The 19188-nt window shown below is 50.6% G+C and overlaps 1 protein-coding gene across 1 annotated transcript; it reads left to right on the top strand.

Annotated features, from left to right (window-relative positions):
• Positions 1–294: 294 nt before the first annotated feature.
• Positions 295–18641, top strand: DHX37 (DEAH-box helicase 37). The gene is made up of 27 exons (XM_038152892.1): positions 295–520; positions 1336–1505; positions 2310–2422; positions 2945–3275; positions 3882–4030; positions 4313–4405; positions 4515–4611; positions 5025–5138; positions 5934–6035; positions 6539–6653; positions 6766–6861; positions 7166–7242; positions 7846–7984; positions 8239–8315; positions 8587–8819; positions 10259–10370; positions 10962–11068; positions 11410–11598; positions 11688–11812; positions 13216–13332; positions 13421–13593; positions 13970–14084; positions 14487–14624; positions 15527–15621; positions 16077–16150; positions 17636–17733; positions 18257–18641. The coding sequence occupies exons 1-27, from the start codon at positions 418–420 to the stop codon at positions 18337–18339; spliced, it is 3435 nt and encodes a 1144-aa protein (XP_038008820.1). The 5' UTR covers positions 295–417; the 3' UTR covers positions 18340–18641.
• The last annotated feature ends 547 nt before the right edge of the window (positions 18642–19188 follow it).

Below are 19188 nucleotides of genomic sequence, written 5' to 3'. Positions count from 1 at the left end.
GGGGTGGGAGGGAAGAGGTGGGATGGGGTGGAATGGGGTGGGAAGGAATGGGAGGGACAGGAGTGGGGTAGGGCGGGATGGAATGGGATGGGATGGGATCGGGGATCCCGGTATGGGTTGGGGGGTCCCGATCCCGTGGGGCCGCCCTGCTCATGCTCCCGTCCGCTCCCGCCCCTTTCCCGCCTTTTCCCCGCCCCTTTCCCGCCTTTTCCCCGCCCCTTTTCCGCCTTTTCCCCGCCCCTTTCCCGCCTTTTCCCCGCCCTTTCCCGCCTTTCCCCCGCCCTTTCCCGCGAGACTCCGCTGTGCCGGAAGCGGCAGCGCGGGCCGCACGTGTGGCCGTTCCGTTCCGTGCCGGGCCGGGCCGGGCCCGTTCGGGTCGGGTCGTGTCGTGTCCCTGTCCCCGTTCCCGTCCCCGCCATGGGCCGAGCGCGCCGCCGGCACAACTGGAAGGCGCGGCTGCCGCAGGGCCCCGCGGCGGAGCCGCCGGAGCTGCCGCCGGAGCTGCCGCTGGAGCTGCCAGGTGCGGCCGGAGCCGGGCTGTGCTCACAGCCGGGCTGAGAGGGACCGCAGCGCTGCTGAGACCGCAGCTGCTGCCCTGCCTTTGCTGTGTTTTTATTATATTTTTGGGTTTTATTGTTGTTGTTGTTGTTTTTAATCCCCCGGGGAGGCGGCGGGTTCTCCGTCCCTGCAGGTGGCTCTCCGTGCCCTGCCGTGTTGGCTCCCAGCTCGGGGATCTCGGAGAGCTTTTCCAGCCGATTCTCTCCCTCGTTCCGTGATCTGGGAACAGCTCTGTCAGAGTAGCGACTGCCTCCAGGGGGTTCAGGAGTTGTGCTTGGGTCCCTTCCGAATCACGACTCTCAGTGGCTCCATTATTTATTAAAACAGCTACTAAACATCTTATGTTAAACAGTCGCTTTCTCGAACTTAAAAAAAACGGCGTTACTTTTAAAAAAAGGCGTTTGTTATTCTATTTTTATTTGTCAGAATCTAGTAATGCAGTTTTTTAGTATTAAAATCCCCTGTGCCCGGGTGAAGCAGGACGCTGGGGAGTCACCCCAGGGCACACCGTGTCCTGACCCTGGGGGATTGAGTAAAAAGGCCAAAATTGCATAATATTGTTACATAAATCTTGGAGAATCGCCCTCAGGGCTATAGAAAGCTCAGGGTTTCGAGGTCTTTTGCCCTTGCTGATGTTGCAGGATTTTTTTTTGGCTGGGCATGAGGGTTGTGTTTGTTTGAAGCAGCTAAATCTGGCCTGGTGCTTGATAAGCCTGCTGAGCAGAGTGCTGAAAATAATCCACCTGGCACGGGTGAATAATCCAAGCCTTCCTTCAGATGGAGCGACGCTGAAGGGAATTGACCGAAGCAATGCCCTGGTCCTGCCAGCAAAAAAAGCCAAGAAGAAAAAAGTCACCTGTGCTGTGCAGCAGCAGAAGAAACCCCTGAGCAAGAAACAGAAGAAAAACCTGCAGAAGGTTTTGGAGCAGAAGGAAAAGAAAAAACAGGTATGATGCTGTTTCTGGCAACAGCAGCTTCTTAAATCTTAAATCCTTAAATCCTGAATTCTCTTCAAATGAGGGTTTGGTACTGGAGGGTGGGGAGGGTGGGTGGTGAGGATGGTGAGGGATGGGGGCTCTCAGGGGGTGTGTGAAGCGTGTCCTGTTCTGCCCAGGTGCCCCAGTGCTGTGGAGTGCATCACTGGCAGCCAGGGATGGGTTTGCATTCTAAAAGCACTCTGTGAAACGGGCGCTGGGAGCACCTCCAAACCTCCCTGCACCCCAACACGGGCCTGTCAGTGCTTCTGAAATGCTCGGTGTGTATTTCCAGTGTGGAAATAAGAGCTCTTCTGTCTTTGTAAAACCTTTCCAGGCAAAATTCCTGGTCCTGTTGGTGTCTGAACAATGGCTTTCACGGAGGAGCTCTGGTTTTGGAGGCAGATTCGAGCCGTGGCTGCCTGCCCTCCTGCCGTGCCATGTCCCACGGGAGGCATTTGAGGGGAGGCTCCCCTTGCTCCAGGCCTCATTCCCGTGGCTCAGTTCCCATCTGTCTCCTTTGCTGCTGTTTCTGGGGTGCAGCTGAGCTGCTCACTGCTGTGATGGCAAGTCCCCGTTTCTGTTTTTGCTCTGAAACCTTCACCAGGGAGGAGTGGGAGGCTTTTACAGCCCCTGGAGCAGCAGGAAGCTTTTACAGCTGCACAGCAGGATCTGCCAGAGCACAGAGCACACCTTGGAGTGCTCAAGTGCAAATCTTGAAGTGAAATCCTTTCCTGGTCAAAGCAAGCACTGATTTTGGTTGTTTGCCCCAAACAGAGAGCTGAGCTGCTGAGCAAGCTGAACGAGGTCCAGGCTTCTGAGGCAGAAATGAAGCTCCTGTACACGACTTCCAAACTGGGGACAGGGGGGCGCATGTACCAGGCTAAAAGGTAAAGGGATTTTTGGGTGGAACCCCTGCCACTGATCACTCTGAACAGCAGCATCCTGAGCTTGCCCTTGATTTTTTTTCTTCTTCTTGGTGCAAACAGGTTCTTCAGAATGGAAGGAGTTAAATAATTTGCTGTTTTTATCTGATAATGGGGTAGTTATTTTCTTATTTTTTCCTATGGGATAAGGATGAGGAGGGTGGCACAATCTGCAGGCTTTTAGCAGTTGTGCTAAACTGCAAAATTGGTGGATAAACGTTTGCTTATTTTCTTGTGCTGGAGGACATCTACTGATGTTGACCATAGCTGCTAGATTTATCAAGAGCTGCATTTGTAGATTAAACTACAAAGATGCCTTCAGGAGAAATGGATAAACCCCAGGAGAGGAAATGCTTAGATAGAAATCCATCCAGCTTTACCTGGCAGAGCTGTGAAAACCTCCAGGAGTGGAGATCTGGTTTTTGGGGAAGCCATGTCTGTTTGAGGTGCCAGAACACAGTTCACTGGTGGGCGTTTTGTTTCCAGGGTGACACAGGAGCCAAGGACTGATGGCCCTGAAAGGATCAGGAGCATCAGCGGTGCCAACAAGAGGAGGCACAGCTCGGGTTCAGAACCAGAGCCTGAGGAAGAGCCCAGCAGCTCTGAGGAGGAGGAGGAGGAAGAGCAGAAAGAAGACACTGAGAAGTGCCCAGGCAGTGCTGTGAATGCTGCTGAAGAGGCAGAGGGAGGAGTGGGGAAGGCAGGGGCTGAGCAGCCTGCAGCTGCTCCCAGAGCCCCAGTTCCCCAGGCAGCCCCCAGCAAGGCTCCCTGCAAGCCTGCAGTGTTCATCCCCGTGGACAGGACTCCTGAGATTCAGGTGAGGCTCTGTGAGCAGCACAGTGCTTGTCACAGGGGCTGGGGAGGATGGGGTGCTCCAGCAGCTGGGTGCACTCAGCTCTGCTCCAGCAGCAGGAAAACCCAGCTTGTTTTAGGGTATTAGCATTTAGCTTTAGTTTCACATACAGAATTTATGAACAGTCCTTTATTTTCCTTTGCTGGAAAATCTTCTGAAGTCCCTTTCAGCTCTGCATTGTTTGGTACCTTATCCTGGGTGGTTTTGTCCCATTTGTTGTGGGCAGGGCATCGTGCAGAAACAGGAGCAGCTCTGCACGAGTCTCAGCAGAGGAGGCCGTTGTGAAATGAGTTTTCCCTTGAAGTGCTGTATTAAGAAACTCAAGGGAGTCTGAAGTTTCACAAATTAAAGTGCAGGGCTTGCCCTCTGCGTGCTGGGAAGCTGCTCTGATGACTGGTTCTCAGCCATGCTCGTTTGGCATGAACTGGTTCAGAGATTTCTGAGTCACGGGCTTGCAGAGTTCCTTTTGTGGGCTTTATGGTCTGAGGAAAGTAACAGGTTTCAATCCTGAGGAAAACAAAAAAGGAGTGAGAAACAACGCAACTAAAATGTGTGTTTTACACTGTTTAGGAGGCAAGACTAAAGCTTCCCATCCTTGCTGAAGAGCAAGTGGTCATGGAAGCCATTAATGACAATCCCATTGTGATCATCTGTGGAGAGACGGGAAGTGGCAAAACCACCCAAGTGCCTCAGTTCCTCTACGAAGCTGGATATGCCAGGTAGGAGTTGGATTTTACGTGCAGCAAATGGAATTGCAGAGACAGCATTTTGGGGAAAAAAACTTGCCTGTAATCCATGCATCTTCGGATCAGAACAGGTACAACAGAAGGGGATCCCAAAGCTTCCTGTCTGTGTTTTCATTCCAGCTGTAACTAAGACTGAGGCTGTGTGTCTGATGCCATTAATCTAGAGCCATCAGTGAGAAACCCTGTTGTCATTTTTGGGGCTGCTCCTCTGTTTAATTAAAACAATTCCTCCTTTTCCTTCCCCTGCCCTGTTAGTTCTGGCAGCACCATCGGGATCACGGAGCCTCGGCGCGTGGCCGCCGTGTCCATGTCCCAGAGGGTGGCCAAGGAGATGAACCTGTCACACAGGTGAGCTTCAGAAAGGCTTGGGGCCGTGCTGGAGGGTGGCACTGAGGTGCTCTGTGGGTGACATGGACTTTGTGCTTGTTCCTGGGGCTGCCCTGGGCTTTCCCCACAGAGTGGTTTCCTATCAAATCCGCTACGAAGGGAACGTTACGGATGAAACGCAGATCAAGTTCATGACAGATGGTGTGCTGCTCAAAGAGATTCAGAAGGTAACTTGCTGTCCTCGGTCTTATAAAAAGGGAATTTTTGCTGCTCAAAGAGATTCAGAAGGTACCTTGCTGTCCTCGGTCTTATAAAAGGGGAATTTTTTTGTATAGCTGGGAAGAGAGGCCAATGTGGACTTGTTGCCAGTCTTTCAAATCACAGTCCCTTTCAGCACCAGAGATTTATTTCATCTCTACCCTTGATATTCCTGCCCAAGTCCCTAAACATTAGGTTATCTTGCTGGGGGAAATGGGAGCTAGAAGAGATTGGGGACCCAGGCTGCTTTGTGTAGGGTGAGTGCATTAAACTGAGTGAGAAATGGAGCTGGGGATGGGTCAGTGCTTGTGTGCCTGTGGGCTGTCCTGGCTCAGCTATCCTTGCTGAGGCCTCCCGTGCTGAAATCCATCTCTCTCCTCAGGACTTTCTGCTTTCCAAGTACAGAGTCATCATCATCGATGAGGCCCACGAGAGGAGTATGTACACAGACATCCTGATAGGCCTCTTGTCTCGCATCGTGCCCCTCCGGCACAAGGTGAGGGGATGCCTCAGGTTCAGCTGTTCTGGTTTTCAGGTTCTGTGCTGCTCTCTAGTGTGGCTCTGGGCTTCACATCAGGGGATGCTGAGCTCTGCACAGAGCAGGGAGACAAAACAATTCCTGCTCCAGCTGGGCACCAAGGACAAATGATCCAAAGCTCAGCCCAGGAGCACAAACAGCGTGGGCTGCAGAGAGAAAAACAAGCAGGGTGGGAGTGCCTGGGCTAAAGCTGGAATGGGACAATGAACTCCATATGCAAATGGAGCAGAACTGATCCAAGTGACAGACCCCGTGGCCAGTGGGGCATTTTGGGACCATTTTGGTTCATCTTGGGTGCAGCCCTGGCTGAGGTCTTGTGCTGCCCAAGGTGCATCCATGGAGGAGATCATTTTAATAAATCCCTGCTTTATTCTTTAGCTCTGTCCAGTCTCTGCTCTGGCTCAGCCTTCACAAGGCATCAGGAGGGGCAGGGCTCCTGCTCTGGACATGGATGTTCCACGTGAAGAGGCTCTGTGATGTGGAATTCCAAGGAAATCTGACAGAAATAACGCTCAGTTAACACATTTCTCTTTCTGTATGGTTGAGGAAGCACAGAGCCTACACCAAGGAGAAAGAGTCACCTAGAGGTGACTTTTCAGGCAGAATGCAGTTCATTTGAGACTTACAGTGCCACAGCACAGGTGTAGATGATTGAATTCCAGCAGCCTGGGAGAAAGCAGGGTGTTTATTGCTGCACGGGGCAGCAGCAGAGCTCGGGAGGAGCTGTTTGGTGACAGATGTGTGTCCCTGCAGAAGGGGCTGCCCCTGAAGCTGATCATCATGTCGGCCACTCTGCGGGTGGAGGATTTCACTGACAACACCAGGCTGTTCTCTGTTAAACCTCCTGTCATCCAGGTACTGTCCCCTCCCTGGGAGCTGAAACACGGCCAGGCAGCCTCTGTAAAAGCAGGGCCACTAATCTTTCCAGATGGTGCTGAAATCTTTCAGATAACCCATTTAGAAACAGTCATTTCGTTTAGGCTATTGTTTCCTTTGGGACTTGGTGTTTTTCTTTCCACCTTTATCAGAAAACCGCCCTGGCAGAATCTGATTATCTTGAGAAACTCTTAAGTTATGGTTCAGGGGAACTAGAAAGCCTCAATCTGAGTTGATGATGTGAAAAGGGGGAAAAGCTTTGGTTTCTAGCATGGTTTTATGGTGGAGCAGACAACACCAGTCATTTCTGTGGGCTTGGTGTTCTGTAGGGTACCAAACCCTAGAGGTGAACAGAAATACAGGGTGAGCTTTTCTGGCTGTCCCATGATGACATGGGACATGCTGTAATGATTGTGTGGAGTTGTGACAGCACAGAAACCCTTTCTTTATATAAATGCCTTTATTTGGTGTTTGCTCTCCAGGTAGATGCAAGGCAGTTCCCTGTAACTGTTCATTTTAACAAGAAAACCCCCCTGGATGATTACAGTGGGGAGTGCTTCAGGAAAGTGTGTAAAATCCATCGGATGCTGCCTGCAGGTAAGAGAACTCCCCTGCTGAGAGCCCTCAAATTGCTCATACTGAGCATGTCCAAAGTTTTGGGGTTTATTGTTGTTTTCTTTTCTTTTTTTTTTTTTTTTCCCTCTTGCAGGTGGGATTTTGGTGTTTTTAACAGGCCAGGCAGAAGTTCACTCTCTGTGTAGAAGATTAAGGAAAGCATTCCCATACCAAAAAAACAACACTGCAGGTAATGCTGTAGAAACTGTTAAACTTCAAATTATTCCGCTGAGAAATGAGCTTGCTTTCCATCTAAAAATACAAACTTTTATTTTAAAACCACAAAGCACAAGGTTTGGGGAAAGTTGTGGGTGATTGCCATGACTGATGATTAGTTTGTGCTGGTTTGAGTTTGGGAAAAGATCCTTTCCAGTTCCCCTCTGCCTTCAGTTTGCTCCTTGCACGCTGTGCATCCCAGAGGGGTGGGAGTGAGACTCCTCTGCCTTTCCCAGGAGGAGAGCTCAGCTGACAGCTGTTCCACTGCTGTTTTGTAGGAGGAGAGGACGACAAAGGAGACTCAATGGAGGAAATCAGGAAATTGAAGAAATCGAGGAAGCGGAGGAGAGTTCTGGTAATGTGTGATGGGCAGAGTTCCTGCAGAGCCAGCAGGGAGCAGGTGCCTCCCTGCAGGCAGCACTGCTGTGTGCCTGTGCCTCTCACCAGCTCCTCCAGAGCTGCCCGAAGCCCACAGGTGCCCCCTCAGTGCTGCTCTCACTGCTGCAGAGTGCTGCTGAAACTCTGGATGTTATGGGCAGGAGATAGGTTTAGATTGAGTACTGACCACTAAGACTTGAATGGAAGGAGCTCCAGACTTGCTGGCACCAGGGCTGCTCCTCATCTCAGCATCTGTTACCCAAAATTTGGGCTGGATTTGACAGAGATTAAAGTCTGAGACTAACCCATCCTGACAGAAACTTTGGAACATTTGTTATTCACATCTGGATTAGGAGGCCAGTTCTTTCTAAGAGTGTTATAAAAATGACAATATAAAGGGGTGGAATGGGATTTGGCATTGCATGCTTTTGCAATGCCTCCAATTTAAAAGATGTCTCATTTGGAAATACTTTATTTTGCACCTGAGAAGGCCTAAGAAATGTGAGTCCTTGTCTCAGCTTTGCTTCCAAAGTGCTGCTTGTGTCCCCCTCTTGATGTGTTTTCATCTTCCCTCTCTCAGACACTCCCCAAAATTGATCTGAACAATTACTCTGTGGTACCAGTGGATGAAGGAGATGAGGACAGAGACATTGACAGCGATGATGCTGCTGCAGGCTCTGATCTTGACCTGGACTTAGGAGATGGAGACTCAGAAGAAGGTTTGGCACACGTGAAAGGAGGAATCCCTGTCTCCTGTCACCTGTGAAATAAGTGACTTGAGTTGTTTGTCCTGAGCTGAGCTGTGGCACCAGAGCAGCCCCGTGTTGTGGGAAAGCTGTTCAAGTTTTCCAGCTCCAGTCCCAGTTACTGGGACCAGTTTCTGTCCTGGTTTTAATGAAGTGGTGTTTGTGCAGATGTTGCTGGGGCTAAGCCTGGAAGCTGGCCTGAGCAGTGTTGGTTTGTTTCCCCACAGATGAGAAGTCTGACTCATCCCTGCCCCTGTATGTGCTCCCACTCTATTCCTTGCTGGCACCAGAGAAGCAGGCCAAGGTAAAGGATTAATTGTCACAGTGAGCACTCTGCCCTGACTCCTGCATTCCCCTTGCAGTGATGATATATGCACTGCCATGTTTCTGCAGCCCATTGAAGACCACTGCCTGCCCCCCTTTTTCTGCCCCCCTTTTTCTGCCCCCCTTTTTCTGCCCCCCTTTTTCTGCCCCCCTTTTTCTGCCCCCCTTTTTCTGCCCCCCTTTTTCTGCCCCCCTTTTCCTGCCCCTGCCCTGCTGGCGCTGCCTCTCCCATGCCCACCTGTCTCTTCCAGGTGTTCCGTGCTCCTCCTCCTGGCACCAGGCTGTGCGTGGTGGCCACCAACGTGGCTGAAACGTCCCTGACCATCCCAGGCATCAAGTACGTGGTGGACTGTGGCCGGGTGAAGCGGCGTTTCTACGACAGGATCACGGGGGTCTCGTCCTTCAGGGTCACCTGGATCTCGCAGGCCTCGGCCGACCAACGCGCGGGCCGCGCCGGCCGCACCGAGCCCGGCCACTGCTACAGGTCAGCCCTGCTGGGCAGCACGGCCAGGGCTCTGCCCCGGTGGAGGAGCCAGGGGGAGGATGGTCGGGATGCACAGGGACCAGAGATCTCTGAAGCCAGGTCGTGGAACTTGTGGTTTATTGCAAAGGGCCTGGGTGCAGGGCCCTGCTGGGAGCTGCCAGGCTCAGCTCAGAGCAGGCCCCAGAGAAGTAAAGAGAGTGGTAAGGAAGGCAAGAGTGTGGTAAAGAGGATGAGAGGGCAAGTTTCCCATTGCAATACAACAAATCTTCTTCTGGTCTTGGAATTTGCAGTTTATTGCAAAGGGCCTGGGTGCAGGGCCCTGCTGGGAGCTGCCAGGCTCAGCTCAGAGCAGGCCCCAGAGAGAGAAAGAGAGTGGTAAAGAAGGCAAGAGCGTGGTAAAGAGGATGAGAGAGCAAGTTTCCCATTAGAATACAATCAGTCTTCTTCTGGTCTTGGAATTTGCAGTTTATTGCAAAGGGCCTGGGTGCAGGGCCCTGCTGGGAGCTGCCAGGCTCAGCTTGGAGCAGGCCCCAGAGAGAGAAAGTGGTAAAGAGAAAGAAGGCAAAAGTGTGGTAAAGAGAATGAGAGAGTAAAAGAGAGGATCAGAGGGCGAGGTTCATGTTACAATACAATCAATCTTCTTCTGGTCTTATATATTCTTACATATTCTTATATTCTTAAAAGAATATATATAAGAATTATATATATTCCTATATATATATAAGAATATATATTCTTATATTAAATATAAGAATTCTTATATATTCTTATGGTCCTATATATATTCTTATATATAATATAGTATCATAAAATAATAAATTAGCCTTCTGAGAACATGGAGTCAGATTCACCATTCCTCCCTTCATCGGGGCCCCCCACAAATACAATAATATTATACTGCACTGTGAAGAAACTCCTAACTCTTACAGACCATCTGATTCAGCTTTGACTTAATTGGTCAATCAATCCAAACACCGTCCAGTGTCCAATTAAGAAACCACCCTTTGGTAAGCAATCTCCATAGGACGTTCTACATGTGCACAACAACAGGGGCAGCAAGTGGAGACAGGAATTGTTTCTCATTCTCTTTGAACTTTCTCCCAGCTTCCCAGGAAAATCCTGGGAGAGAGCTGTGTCTCTCTCTGTTCAGAGGATGTGTGATGACCACATCACTGGTTTGAGTTTGGCTGCTCAGGGGCATTTTTCTTGCTGAAAACTCCTATTTTCATGGCTGGGTTAGATTTCACCACGGCCAGGTGGATTTAACTCTGAGCCAAGTTGCCTTGTGAATAAAGCAAATGCCTCAACTTGTAAATAATGATATGATGATGTAAATACTATCCACAGTTGCCTATTTTTTAATCTCTTGCTAATTTTTCCTGCCTATCTTTTGAGTTAAGATTTCTTTTAAGTATCTAATAACACTTCTGGTCCACTAGGTTATACTCTTCAGCAGTTTTCATGGACTTTGAGAAATTTTCTGCTCCAGAAATAACAAAGCGACCAGTAGAAGACCTGATTCTGCAAATGAAGGCATTAAATATAGAAAAGGTGAGTTGGAAAGGGCTTTGTACTGCAGCACCCATTAAAGTGGTTGCCCTTAGGAGCCAGAAACAAACAGAAATGTATTTTATTGTCATTGCTTGAAGCTGTGCCTTGTGGCAGAAATTCAGATCCTCAGAGTCCATTTTGGTTCTGCACATTGCAGAAGCTGCTCTGAATTCCACTAGGCCTCAACAGGCGTGTTTGTTCAAGCTGTAAATGCTTTCTTATATTCTTAGAGGTTAAAAAAAAAGCCCTGTCTAAGCAGGGTCTGTGTTTTGGAGATACTGGAGCACTTTCAGAAAGCACAGCACTTAAATTCAGACCTTCCAGCAGGCTGCCCTAGGCGGTGCCTGCAGGCAGTGGCAGCTGAGGGTGATTCTGCTGTTCCTGTTTCCTCCTGTTTTTGTTCCAAGCATTTCCTGCCATTATGTGCCCTTTCCTTTCGCTCCTGGCAAACCTCCTGGATGTTTTTCTTTGTCCCACGCAACCAGAGAGGAGGATTTCACTGCCTTGCAGGTCTCCTTGCTGTGTCCAGAGTGTTTTCCAGTGGGTGCTGTGTCAGTGGTGGACTGAGGGGCTGTGCTCTTGTTTCCCTAGGTCATCAACTTCCCATTCCCAACCCCTCCTCCCACGGAAGCTCTGGCAGCAGCTGAGGAGTTGCTGATAGCCCTGGGTGCCTTAAAGGAGCCCCCCATGACAGGAAGGTAATGCCTGTGGTCCCCCACTGCTGTCCTGCACTGTGGGCTCTGCTGTCCTGCTCCCCTTCCACCCCACAGCCAGGGATGTCCTTTGGCTCACAAACTGCCACCAGCTCAGTCTGCTCCGCTGGCCCTGGTGTGTTTGGGCAGGGACACGCTGTGCTGGGAGCCCCAGCAGGGCTGCTGGGAGCTGTGGGAGGAAGAGGAACCTCTCCCCAGCCTTTGGCACCAGCACACAACAAAACCTGAGAAAAGCCCTCAAATTAATTGGGCTGCCAGCACGGGGAGCACAAACTTGTTCTAATTCAAAGCTACCTCTTGACATGAGCCCTCTGTCCCCTGCCCAGGCTGAAGCAGCAGCTGGCAGCCAAGCTGAGCTGCCCCATCAGTGCCCTGGGCAGAGTCATGGCCACTTTTCCTGTGGCCCCTCGCTATGCCAAGATGCTGGCCTTGAGCAGGCAGCACAACTGCCTGCCCTACACCATCACCATCGTGTCTGCCATGACTGTCAGGGAGCTCTTTGAGGAGCTGGACAGGTGAGTGCTGAGCCTGGCTGTGTCCCTGTCACCCCATGCCCTCTGCCTGCAAGCACAGCTCTCACAGTGCTGCTCTGTGTTCCTTGCAGGCCAGCAGGCAGTGAGGAGGAGGCAGCCCAGCTGAAGGGGAGGAGAGCCAGGTTCTTGCAGATGCAGAAGGTCTGGGCTGGGCAGGGGCCGATGCAGAAGCTGGGGGACCTCATGGTGATGCTAGGTACAGAGCCTGCTTCCCTGGGCCATTCCCCTAATTCTGTCATGTTAGGTACAGAGCCTGCTTCCCTGGGCCATTCCCCTAATTCTGTCATGTTAGGTACAGAGCCTGCTTCCCTGGGCCATTCCCCTTGTTCTGTGAACATCACAGAGTACAGAGCCTCATTCCCTGTGCCATTCCCCTTGTGTGAGGTTAGGAGCAGAGATTCCCTGTGCCATTCCCTTGTTCTGTGAGGTTAGGTACAGAGATTCCCTGTGCCATTCCCCTTGTGTGATGTTAGGTACAGAGATTCCCTGTGCCATTCCCCTGTTGTGTGAGGTTAGGTACAGAGATTCCCTGTGCCATTCCCCTGTTGTGTGAGGTTAGGTACAGAGATTCCCTGTGCCATTCCCCTGTTGTGTGAGGTCAGGTACAGGGATTCCCTGTGCCATTCCCCTGTTGTGTTCTCGTGCTGTCCCCCCAGAGCCTCCCTTGTGCTTATCCCTGCAGGTGAGCCCCTCACAGGAATAATGTGCTCTGACTCCACGATTCAGAAGGGTGAACAAACGCTTTATTGAGCTGTACTGTATTACACTAATACTATATTATACTCCATACTAAAAGGAGACTATGCTAAAGAACACTAAAGAAAGTCAAGTGACTGTCTGAGACAACCAGGACACAGCTTTGAGTGAGTGGCCAGTCACTCAAAACAGCTTTCACCAGTGTCCAGTTAACAAACCACTTCAGGTAAACAGTCTCCATAACACATTCCACATGTGCAAAACAACAGGAGCAGTGAATAGAGAGAAGAATTGTTTTCTCTTCTTCTCTGAGGTTCTCACTGCCTTCCCCAGGAAAAATCCTTGGGAACCTTGTGCCCGCTGCTGTCTGTGAAGAGAGCTGTGGCCACAGTGCTGCAGGGCTGAGCTCAGCTCTGCTCTCCAGCCTCCAGTGCCCAGAGGAAACCTGTCACAGTCACGTTTTCTGAAAAATCCCTTTGCCCAGGATTTTCTCCTGGGAATCTGAGAAGCCTCAGAGAAAAAGCAAAACAAATTCTTATCTCATTTGCTTCTCCTGTGTTGTGCTCACGTGTGGAATGTGTTTGGGGATTGTTTACCAGCAGGTGATTGTTTCATTGGTTTCGTGTGAATTGTTTTGACTCATTGGCCAATCAAGGCCAAGGTGTTAAGGCTGTGGAAAGAACCAAGAGTTTCATTATTATCTTTTTAGCCTTACTTTAATGTAATGCAGTATCATAAAATAATGAATTAGCCTTCTGAGAACACGGGTCAGATTCATCATTCCTCCCTTTGTGTGGGCACCCTGCAAATCCAATAGGAACCCTGAAGTGACACCTTTCCTGGGACAGTGCTGTCCCCTGTGGGTTTCATGAGGAGAACTGACAGCCCCTGTGTCACTCCCAGGGGCAGTGGGAGCCTGTGAATACTCGGGGTGCACCCGGGAGTTCTGTGAGCAGAACGGGCTGAGGCACAAAGCCATGCTGGAGATCCGGCGCCTGAGAGGGCAGCTGACCACTGCAGGTGAGGGGGAACGCTCTGGGGGCTGGCACGTGCACACAGAGCTGATCCTAGTCCTGCTGCACCTCCTCTCACCTGGTTTTCCCCGCAGTGAACTCGGTCTGCAGGGAGGCTGGGCTCTACGTTGACCCGAAGATGGAGCCCCCCACAGAAGCTCAGGTCACCTACTTGAGGCAGATCGTGCTGGCAGGGCTGGGGGATCACCTTGCCCGAAGGGTCCAGGCAGAGGAGCTGCTGGATGACAAGTGGAAAAATGCCTACAAGGTGAGCAGCTTGCTCGGGCTCAGCCTCCCCTGCGTGGCACAAAGGTGCTCTGTGCAAAGGCCAGGTTTCTGGCTGGGTGCAGCACTGAGGATGCCTGTGCTGCCTTCCTGCAGCTCCTCTCTGTGGAGTGGAGTTTGCAGTGTCACCATTTCCTGGTGTTCACGTTGGAAATGTTATAAAAGAGCTAAGGAGTGCCGTTAGTTCATCTTGGGAAGTGCTTGGTGTCTCCAGAGAAGGTGAAGCAGAAAACGATGGGGTTATTAAAAACCTCCATCACTTCAGGAAAGCTTACAAATGTACACCTGAGAGAGACTGAAATGGGAGCAGTGAGCAAATTGGATTGTCAGTCTGCTTCAGTCTTTGTGCCTCCTTACAGACTGCACTCCTGGAGGACCCAGTGTTCATCCACCCCAGCTCAGTCCTCTTCAAAGAGCTCCCGGAGTTCGTGGTGTATCAAGAGATTGTTGAGACCACAAAGCTGTACATGAAAGGTGGGTGCTGTGGGTGTGTGCTGCACCCTGGGGAGGAGCCTTGGCAGAGTGTTCCCCCTGTGCTGGCCTTTCTGAGTGGTTGTGACTCCTGGGATTTGGGTCCTTAAGGCTTCCTAGATCTGGATCAGGAGATAAATTGGCCTTTTTTAAAAATTTATCTGGCAGAATTGGCTGGAGCAAAGCTCAGCTTCTGAAATGTCTGCTTTGCCCCAGCCCTGCCAGCCACAGCTGCCTGCTGCTGATCTCTGAACAGATTTTTCACAACATAAAAAGTTTGTAAAAAATGAGGGACAAATAAATTTGTGGAGATGAGACCCTGACCATGCCCTGTACCCCTGGGGCTGCCAGTGAGCTGTGGCCCTTGGCAGCAAACCTGCATACAGGTGTGTTTTCCCTCCTCAGGTGTGTCTGCAGTGGAACCTGAGTGGATCCCTGCCCTGCTGCCACCCTACTGCCACTTTGGGAAGCCTCTGGAGAACCCTCCTCCCTCCTACTGCCCTGGGACAGGCCGGGTTCGCTGTCACAGACCCAGTGTCTTCTGTAAGTGTCCCCCAGGAGCTGCTCTGGAGCTCTCACAGGAAGCTCCAAAGGGCTCAGCAGTGCTTTGAGCACCTCCACGGGCTTGGTAGCATTTAAATATTGCCATTTCCCACCGAAATGGGCACTGTGAAGGTGGTGGGAATAAAGCTGTATATGTTTTTCACTCCTTAAATAATTCTTTTATGGAGTGGGTATGACCGATTTTTAGACATTTTAGCAGTATTAGTCAAGTAAAGCTCAAGGAAAGGCTACTAGTTTTTATTAAGGATCTGGAGATAGGATAAATTTTAGGACCCCATGTTCTTGTGATTGGGGAAGGGGGTTTGCATGCATTTCTACAAATGAGTTTTTGCAAAGAATGTCAAGCTCAGGTACAGCTGATCCGAGAGCAGCAGAAGACACCAGAAGAAGAATGCACAAACAGCTGAGCAGCAGCTGGAAGCAGACTGTTTTCGAAGTTTGCACTGGTCAAAGTTGTTTAAAAAAATAGTTCTGCACTGAAAAAGTTCCGGAAGTTATTGTTGTTGTGTCAAGAGGTTATTAGCTCACCTCTGTTTCAATCACATATAGCCAGAAATGTCAGGCTGCTTGGAAAAACACCTGGCAGAAGCCATGAATTTCCTTGTTCTCTTCTTTTTCTAGTAAATGGCTCAGGCCAAACTTTGTGGCTTCTCTCCAGTTAGCTATCCTTAACTTTGAGGTCCTATGAGATATCTTTTCACCTAATTGAGGAGAGAAACTTCTGGGCTTATTTCCTTTCTAAGAGCACAGAAGAGGCACGTTCCTGTGGGTGGGCTGGCAGCGTGCTCCCTCCTCTGCTGGCCCCTGTGCTGTCCCCTGGCTGGCAGTGTGCCCTGCTGGGGGAGCAGGGGGCAGAGCTGGGTGCTGTGTTTGCTTTGCAGACCGGGTGGGCTGGCAGCTCCCTGCTGTGGAGGTTGATTACCCCGCAGGAATCGAGCGCTACAAACACTTTGCCAGGTTCCTGCTGGAAGGAAAGGTGAGTGTGCTCCAGCTGCACCATTTCCCTGATGTTAGCATTAAGTTTTTAGCCCAGTTTTTGGAGGAGATGAACCTTATGGCTTCATTTTTTTGTGCCTCCTCGTTCCTCGTCACTTGCTGGTGGATGGAAGAGTTTGTTGTGGTTGGTGGGGTGGGGAAGGGATCTTTAAAACACAAAAAAACCCATGAAAAATCAGTATTTCAGTGAAAGACACCCCCAAATTTCAATCCTGTTTTTGCAAAGTTAAAAAAGCCAATAGCCCATGTCTTTGTCCACCCTGAGACAGAGGAATTGTCCAACAAGCCAGTCAGGACAGGTTATGGACACAGGGACAGGAGGGAATGGTGAGGGAGAGCATGACATGGAAGTTTGTGGTGGTTCATTGTTGGTTGTTATCATATCACAATTAATTTACCTTATTCATTATATAATTGCTGTAACAAATCTTGCAGGTCATTAAAAAGCTGGGTTCCTACCGCCAGTGCCTGCTGTCCAGTCCCCTCATAATGCTCAAGACATGGTCCAAGTAAGTGGCTAAAAACAAACTTCAGGTCCTTGTCTCCAGCAAACACTTCTCACTTCCTTTCTAAATTTAAAACATCCAGTGCTGGGGATTGTGATCTTGGGAAAATGAGTTTTCTCACCAGCAAAAGCTGTGTGCCAGGAGAGTTGGTGGTGGTGAGGGCAGTGCAGGACACGCAGCCTGCTGGGGCTCTGCTGGGGCTCTGCTGGGGCTCTGCTGGGGCTCTGCTGGGGCTCTGCTGGGGCTCTGCTGGGGCTCTGCTGGGTTCTATTGGGTTCTATTGGGTTCTATTTGGCTCTGCTGGGTTCTTCTGGGTTCTATTGGGCTCTGCTGGGGCTCTGCTGGGTTCTATTGGGTTCTATTTGGCTCTGCTGGGTTCTATTGGGCTCTGCTGGGTTCTGTTGAGTTCTATTGGGTTCTGTTGGGCTCTGCTGGGTTCTTCTGGGTTCTGTTGGGCTCTGCTGGGTTCTTCTGGGTTCTATTGGGTTCTGTTGGGCTCTGCTGGGTTCTATTGGCCTCTGCTGGGTTCTATTTGGTTCTGTTTGGCTCTGCTGGCCTCTGTTGGGTTCTTCTGGGCTCTATTGGGCTCTATTGGGCTCTGCTGGGTTCTTCTGGGTTCTGTTGGGCTCTGCTGGGCTCTGAGCTGTGCTCTGCTGGGTTCTGTTGAGCTCTGCTGGGTTCTGTTGAGCTCTGCTGGGTTCTGTTGGGCTCTGCTGGGTTCTATTGGGTTCTGTTTGGCTCTGCTGGGTTCTGTTGAGTTCTATTGGCCACTGCTGGGTTCTTCTGGGTTCTATTTGGCTCTGCTGGGTTCTTCTGGGTTCTATTTGGCTCTGCTGGGTTCTTCTGGGTTCTCTTGGCCTCTGCTGGGCTCTGAGCTGTGCTCAGGTGCTGCCCATCCCTGTGAGGAGTGCCAGGTGCTTCGCTCCGAGCTTTGCTTTGGAATTTGCCCCCTTCCTCTGCCTTTATTTATTTCAAAACCATCTTTGCAACAGACAGTTTGGTTTTTTGGTGACATTTTCAGGCCTGTGACCCTCCAGGAGGCTGTCAGCTGTCACTCCCTTTCTGTCATTGACCAAAGTGAACTTTCTCAGGGGCTGCTCTGACTTGCCCTTGCATTGACAGGCACAAGGATTTGGGAGGACTTTGTTAAGAGTGGCAGAGGTTTTCTGAGGGCCCTACAATGGCCGAGTTTTCTCCTGTTTTAGTCAGGTCAGAGCTCAGCGTGGCCCCTGGGGACTCCTTTTTGCTTTACCTTGAGCTCTGCAGCTGCAGAGGAGACACAAGAGCAGCCTGCTGGTATTTTAACCACAAGAGGGGAAGAAAACCCTTGTAGTGACTTTTCTCCAGCCATTTCTGTGTGCAGAGGTTGTGTGTTTATAATATTCAGCCTTTTCAGAGGTGTGGAGTTGCTAAAGGTAAGCTGAGTGCTGCAGCTCTGCTAAGCTGTGCTAATGAGCAGTTTTTGGTTGCTCCATTTCCCTGATCCAGGCTTCAGCCCAGGACAGAAGCTCTCCTGCAGGCTCTAGTTAAAGAAAACTGTGATAATCGTGATGCTTTGGTGGCTGCATGGAAGAAGAATCCCAAATGTAAGTGTTCTGCCTGCCTCATCATCAGTCATGTCAGTGGGGTACCTCGAGCACCACTGAATTAGAATTTCAAACAATGGACTGTTTCACTTGTTAAGCTCCAAATATTTCCTGTTTTCTTACCACAAGCAGTAATGCCCTGGGTTTTTTTCTTCTGAAAAATGACACAAAGCACTTCAGAAAGCAACATTTATTTGTATTCTATGATTTATTTTTTTCTGCAGTTGTAACCACAGTTAAAATGTAGGCTCTGGTGGTACTGTCCATGGATATATTGAATTTTTTTTCCTGATAAAGTGAATTTTCTTCAGTATGGGGTGCCAGGTGATTGGAATTCCTTCCCAGCAGCAGCAGCCGGGTGCTGCAGTGGTGGCTCCCAGGGATCCCTGTGGATGCTGTCACCCGTGCACGGCAGCGGCCAGGCTGCAGCCCCATCCCAGCAGTGCTGCTGCTCCTGGATCCACGGGGTGATGCCTCAGGAGCTTTCTGCAGCCCGGCTCAGTTCCTGCTGTCTCCCCTGCAGATCTGCTCGCAGCCTATCGCCAGTGGGTGCCCGAGGCCCTGCACCAGGAGCTCGCCCTCAGGTGGCCACCGGTCGCCGTGTGACCCTTGCTGCTGATGGATCCTTTTCCCCAAGGGGTTTAGAGAGCTTGCCCAGGCTTTCCTTGGAAATCTCAAACAGATGGACTCACCAACTGTAGAAATATCTCTTAGTAAGCAAAGCAGGTGTTGTTCTGCTCTCCCGGAATTCCTGCCAGCTGTTTGGCTGGTATTTCATAATGTTAATGTTTGGATAATTTTATCCATTGTATTTTACAGATTTATTTTTTTTTTTGTAACCTGAAGTTTTTCTTTGGACTATATTAGTCATATGAGCTGTAATAAACGTGTAAAATTCTTGGTGTGGATGGGAGAAATGTTTGCTGTGTGGGATGCTGCAGAGAGCAGAATCTCAGAGCTGTGCAAGGCCCATCCTCACGGGTGTCAGGCAGAACCTGTGCAGCAGCTCAGGACAGCGAGCACAAAAATGAGGGAACTCGTGCGTTGGGAAAGGAATGATTTAATTAGAGAAGGGACGAAGCTTGAGTTTTCCTTCACCTGATTCTTTTGAGCCTTGGTAAAGCCAGTGCTCACACTGTGCTGCTGGGCTGCTGCTTGAGACACTGCTGCAGGAGAAAGCCTGGGCAGGGACCCTCCTGTCCCCGTGCTCTGCAGGAGAAAGCCTGGGCAGGGACCCTCCTGTCCCCGTGCTCTGCAGGAGAAAGCCTGGGCAGGGACCCTCCTGTCCCCGTGCTCTGCAGGAGAAAGCCTGGGCAGGGACCCTCCTGTCCCTGTGTTCTGCAGGAAGCTGCTGCAGCCCGACTGGCTGTGTGTGTCCATAATCCCACACGCTCCAGGGGCAAGGCCAGAGCACAGGCAAGCATTAAAAACATCCAGAGCTGAAGAAACGGCAGC

The sequence above is a fragment of the Motacilla alba genome, chromosome 15 (genome assembly GCF_015832195.1).
Source record: "Motacilla alba alba isolate MOTALB_02 chromosome 15, Motacilla_alba_V1.0_pri, whole genome shotgun sequence".
Lineage (NCBI taxonomy): Eukaryota > Metazoa > Chordata > Aves > Passeriformes > Motacillidae > Motacilla > Motacilla alba.
The sequence above is the reverse complement of the archived record's forward strand: the minus strand, read 5'-3'. Positions and strand labels throughout refer to the sequence as shown.

What these genes read in the sequence shown, in the direction of transcription:
- DHX37 (XM_038152892.1), top strand. Translation starts at nt 418, where the DNA reads ATGGGCCGAGCGCGCCGCCGGCACAACTGGAAGGCGCGGCTGCCGCAG. An exon ending in TCGTGCCCCTCCGGCACAAG is followed by an intron (nt 5,139 to 5,933) that starts GTGAGGGGATGC and finishes GTGTCCCTGCAG; the next exon opens with AAGGGGCTGCCCCTGAAGCT. An exon ending in CCATCGGATGCTGCCTGCAG is followed by an intron (nt 6,654 to 6,765) that starts GTAAGAGAACTC and finishes TCCCTCTTGCAG; the next exon opens with GTGGGATTTTGGTGTTTTTA.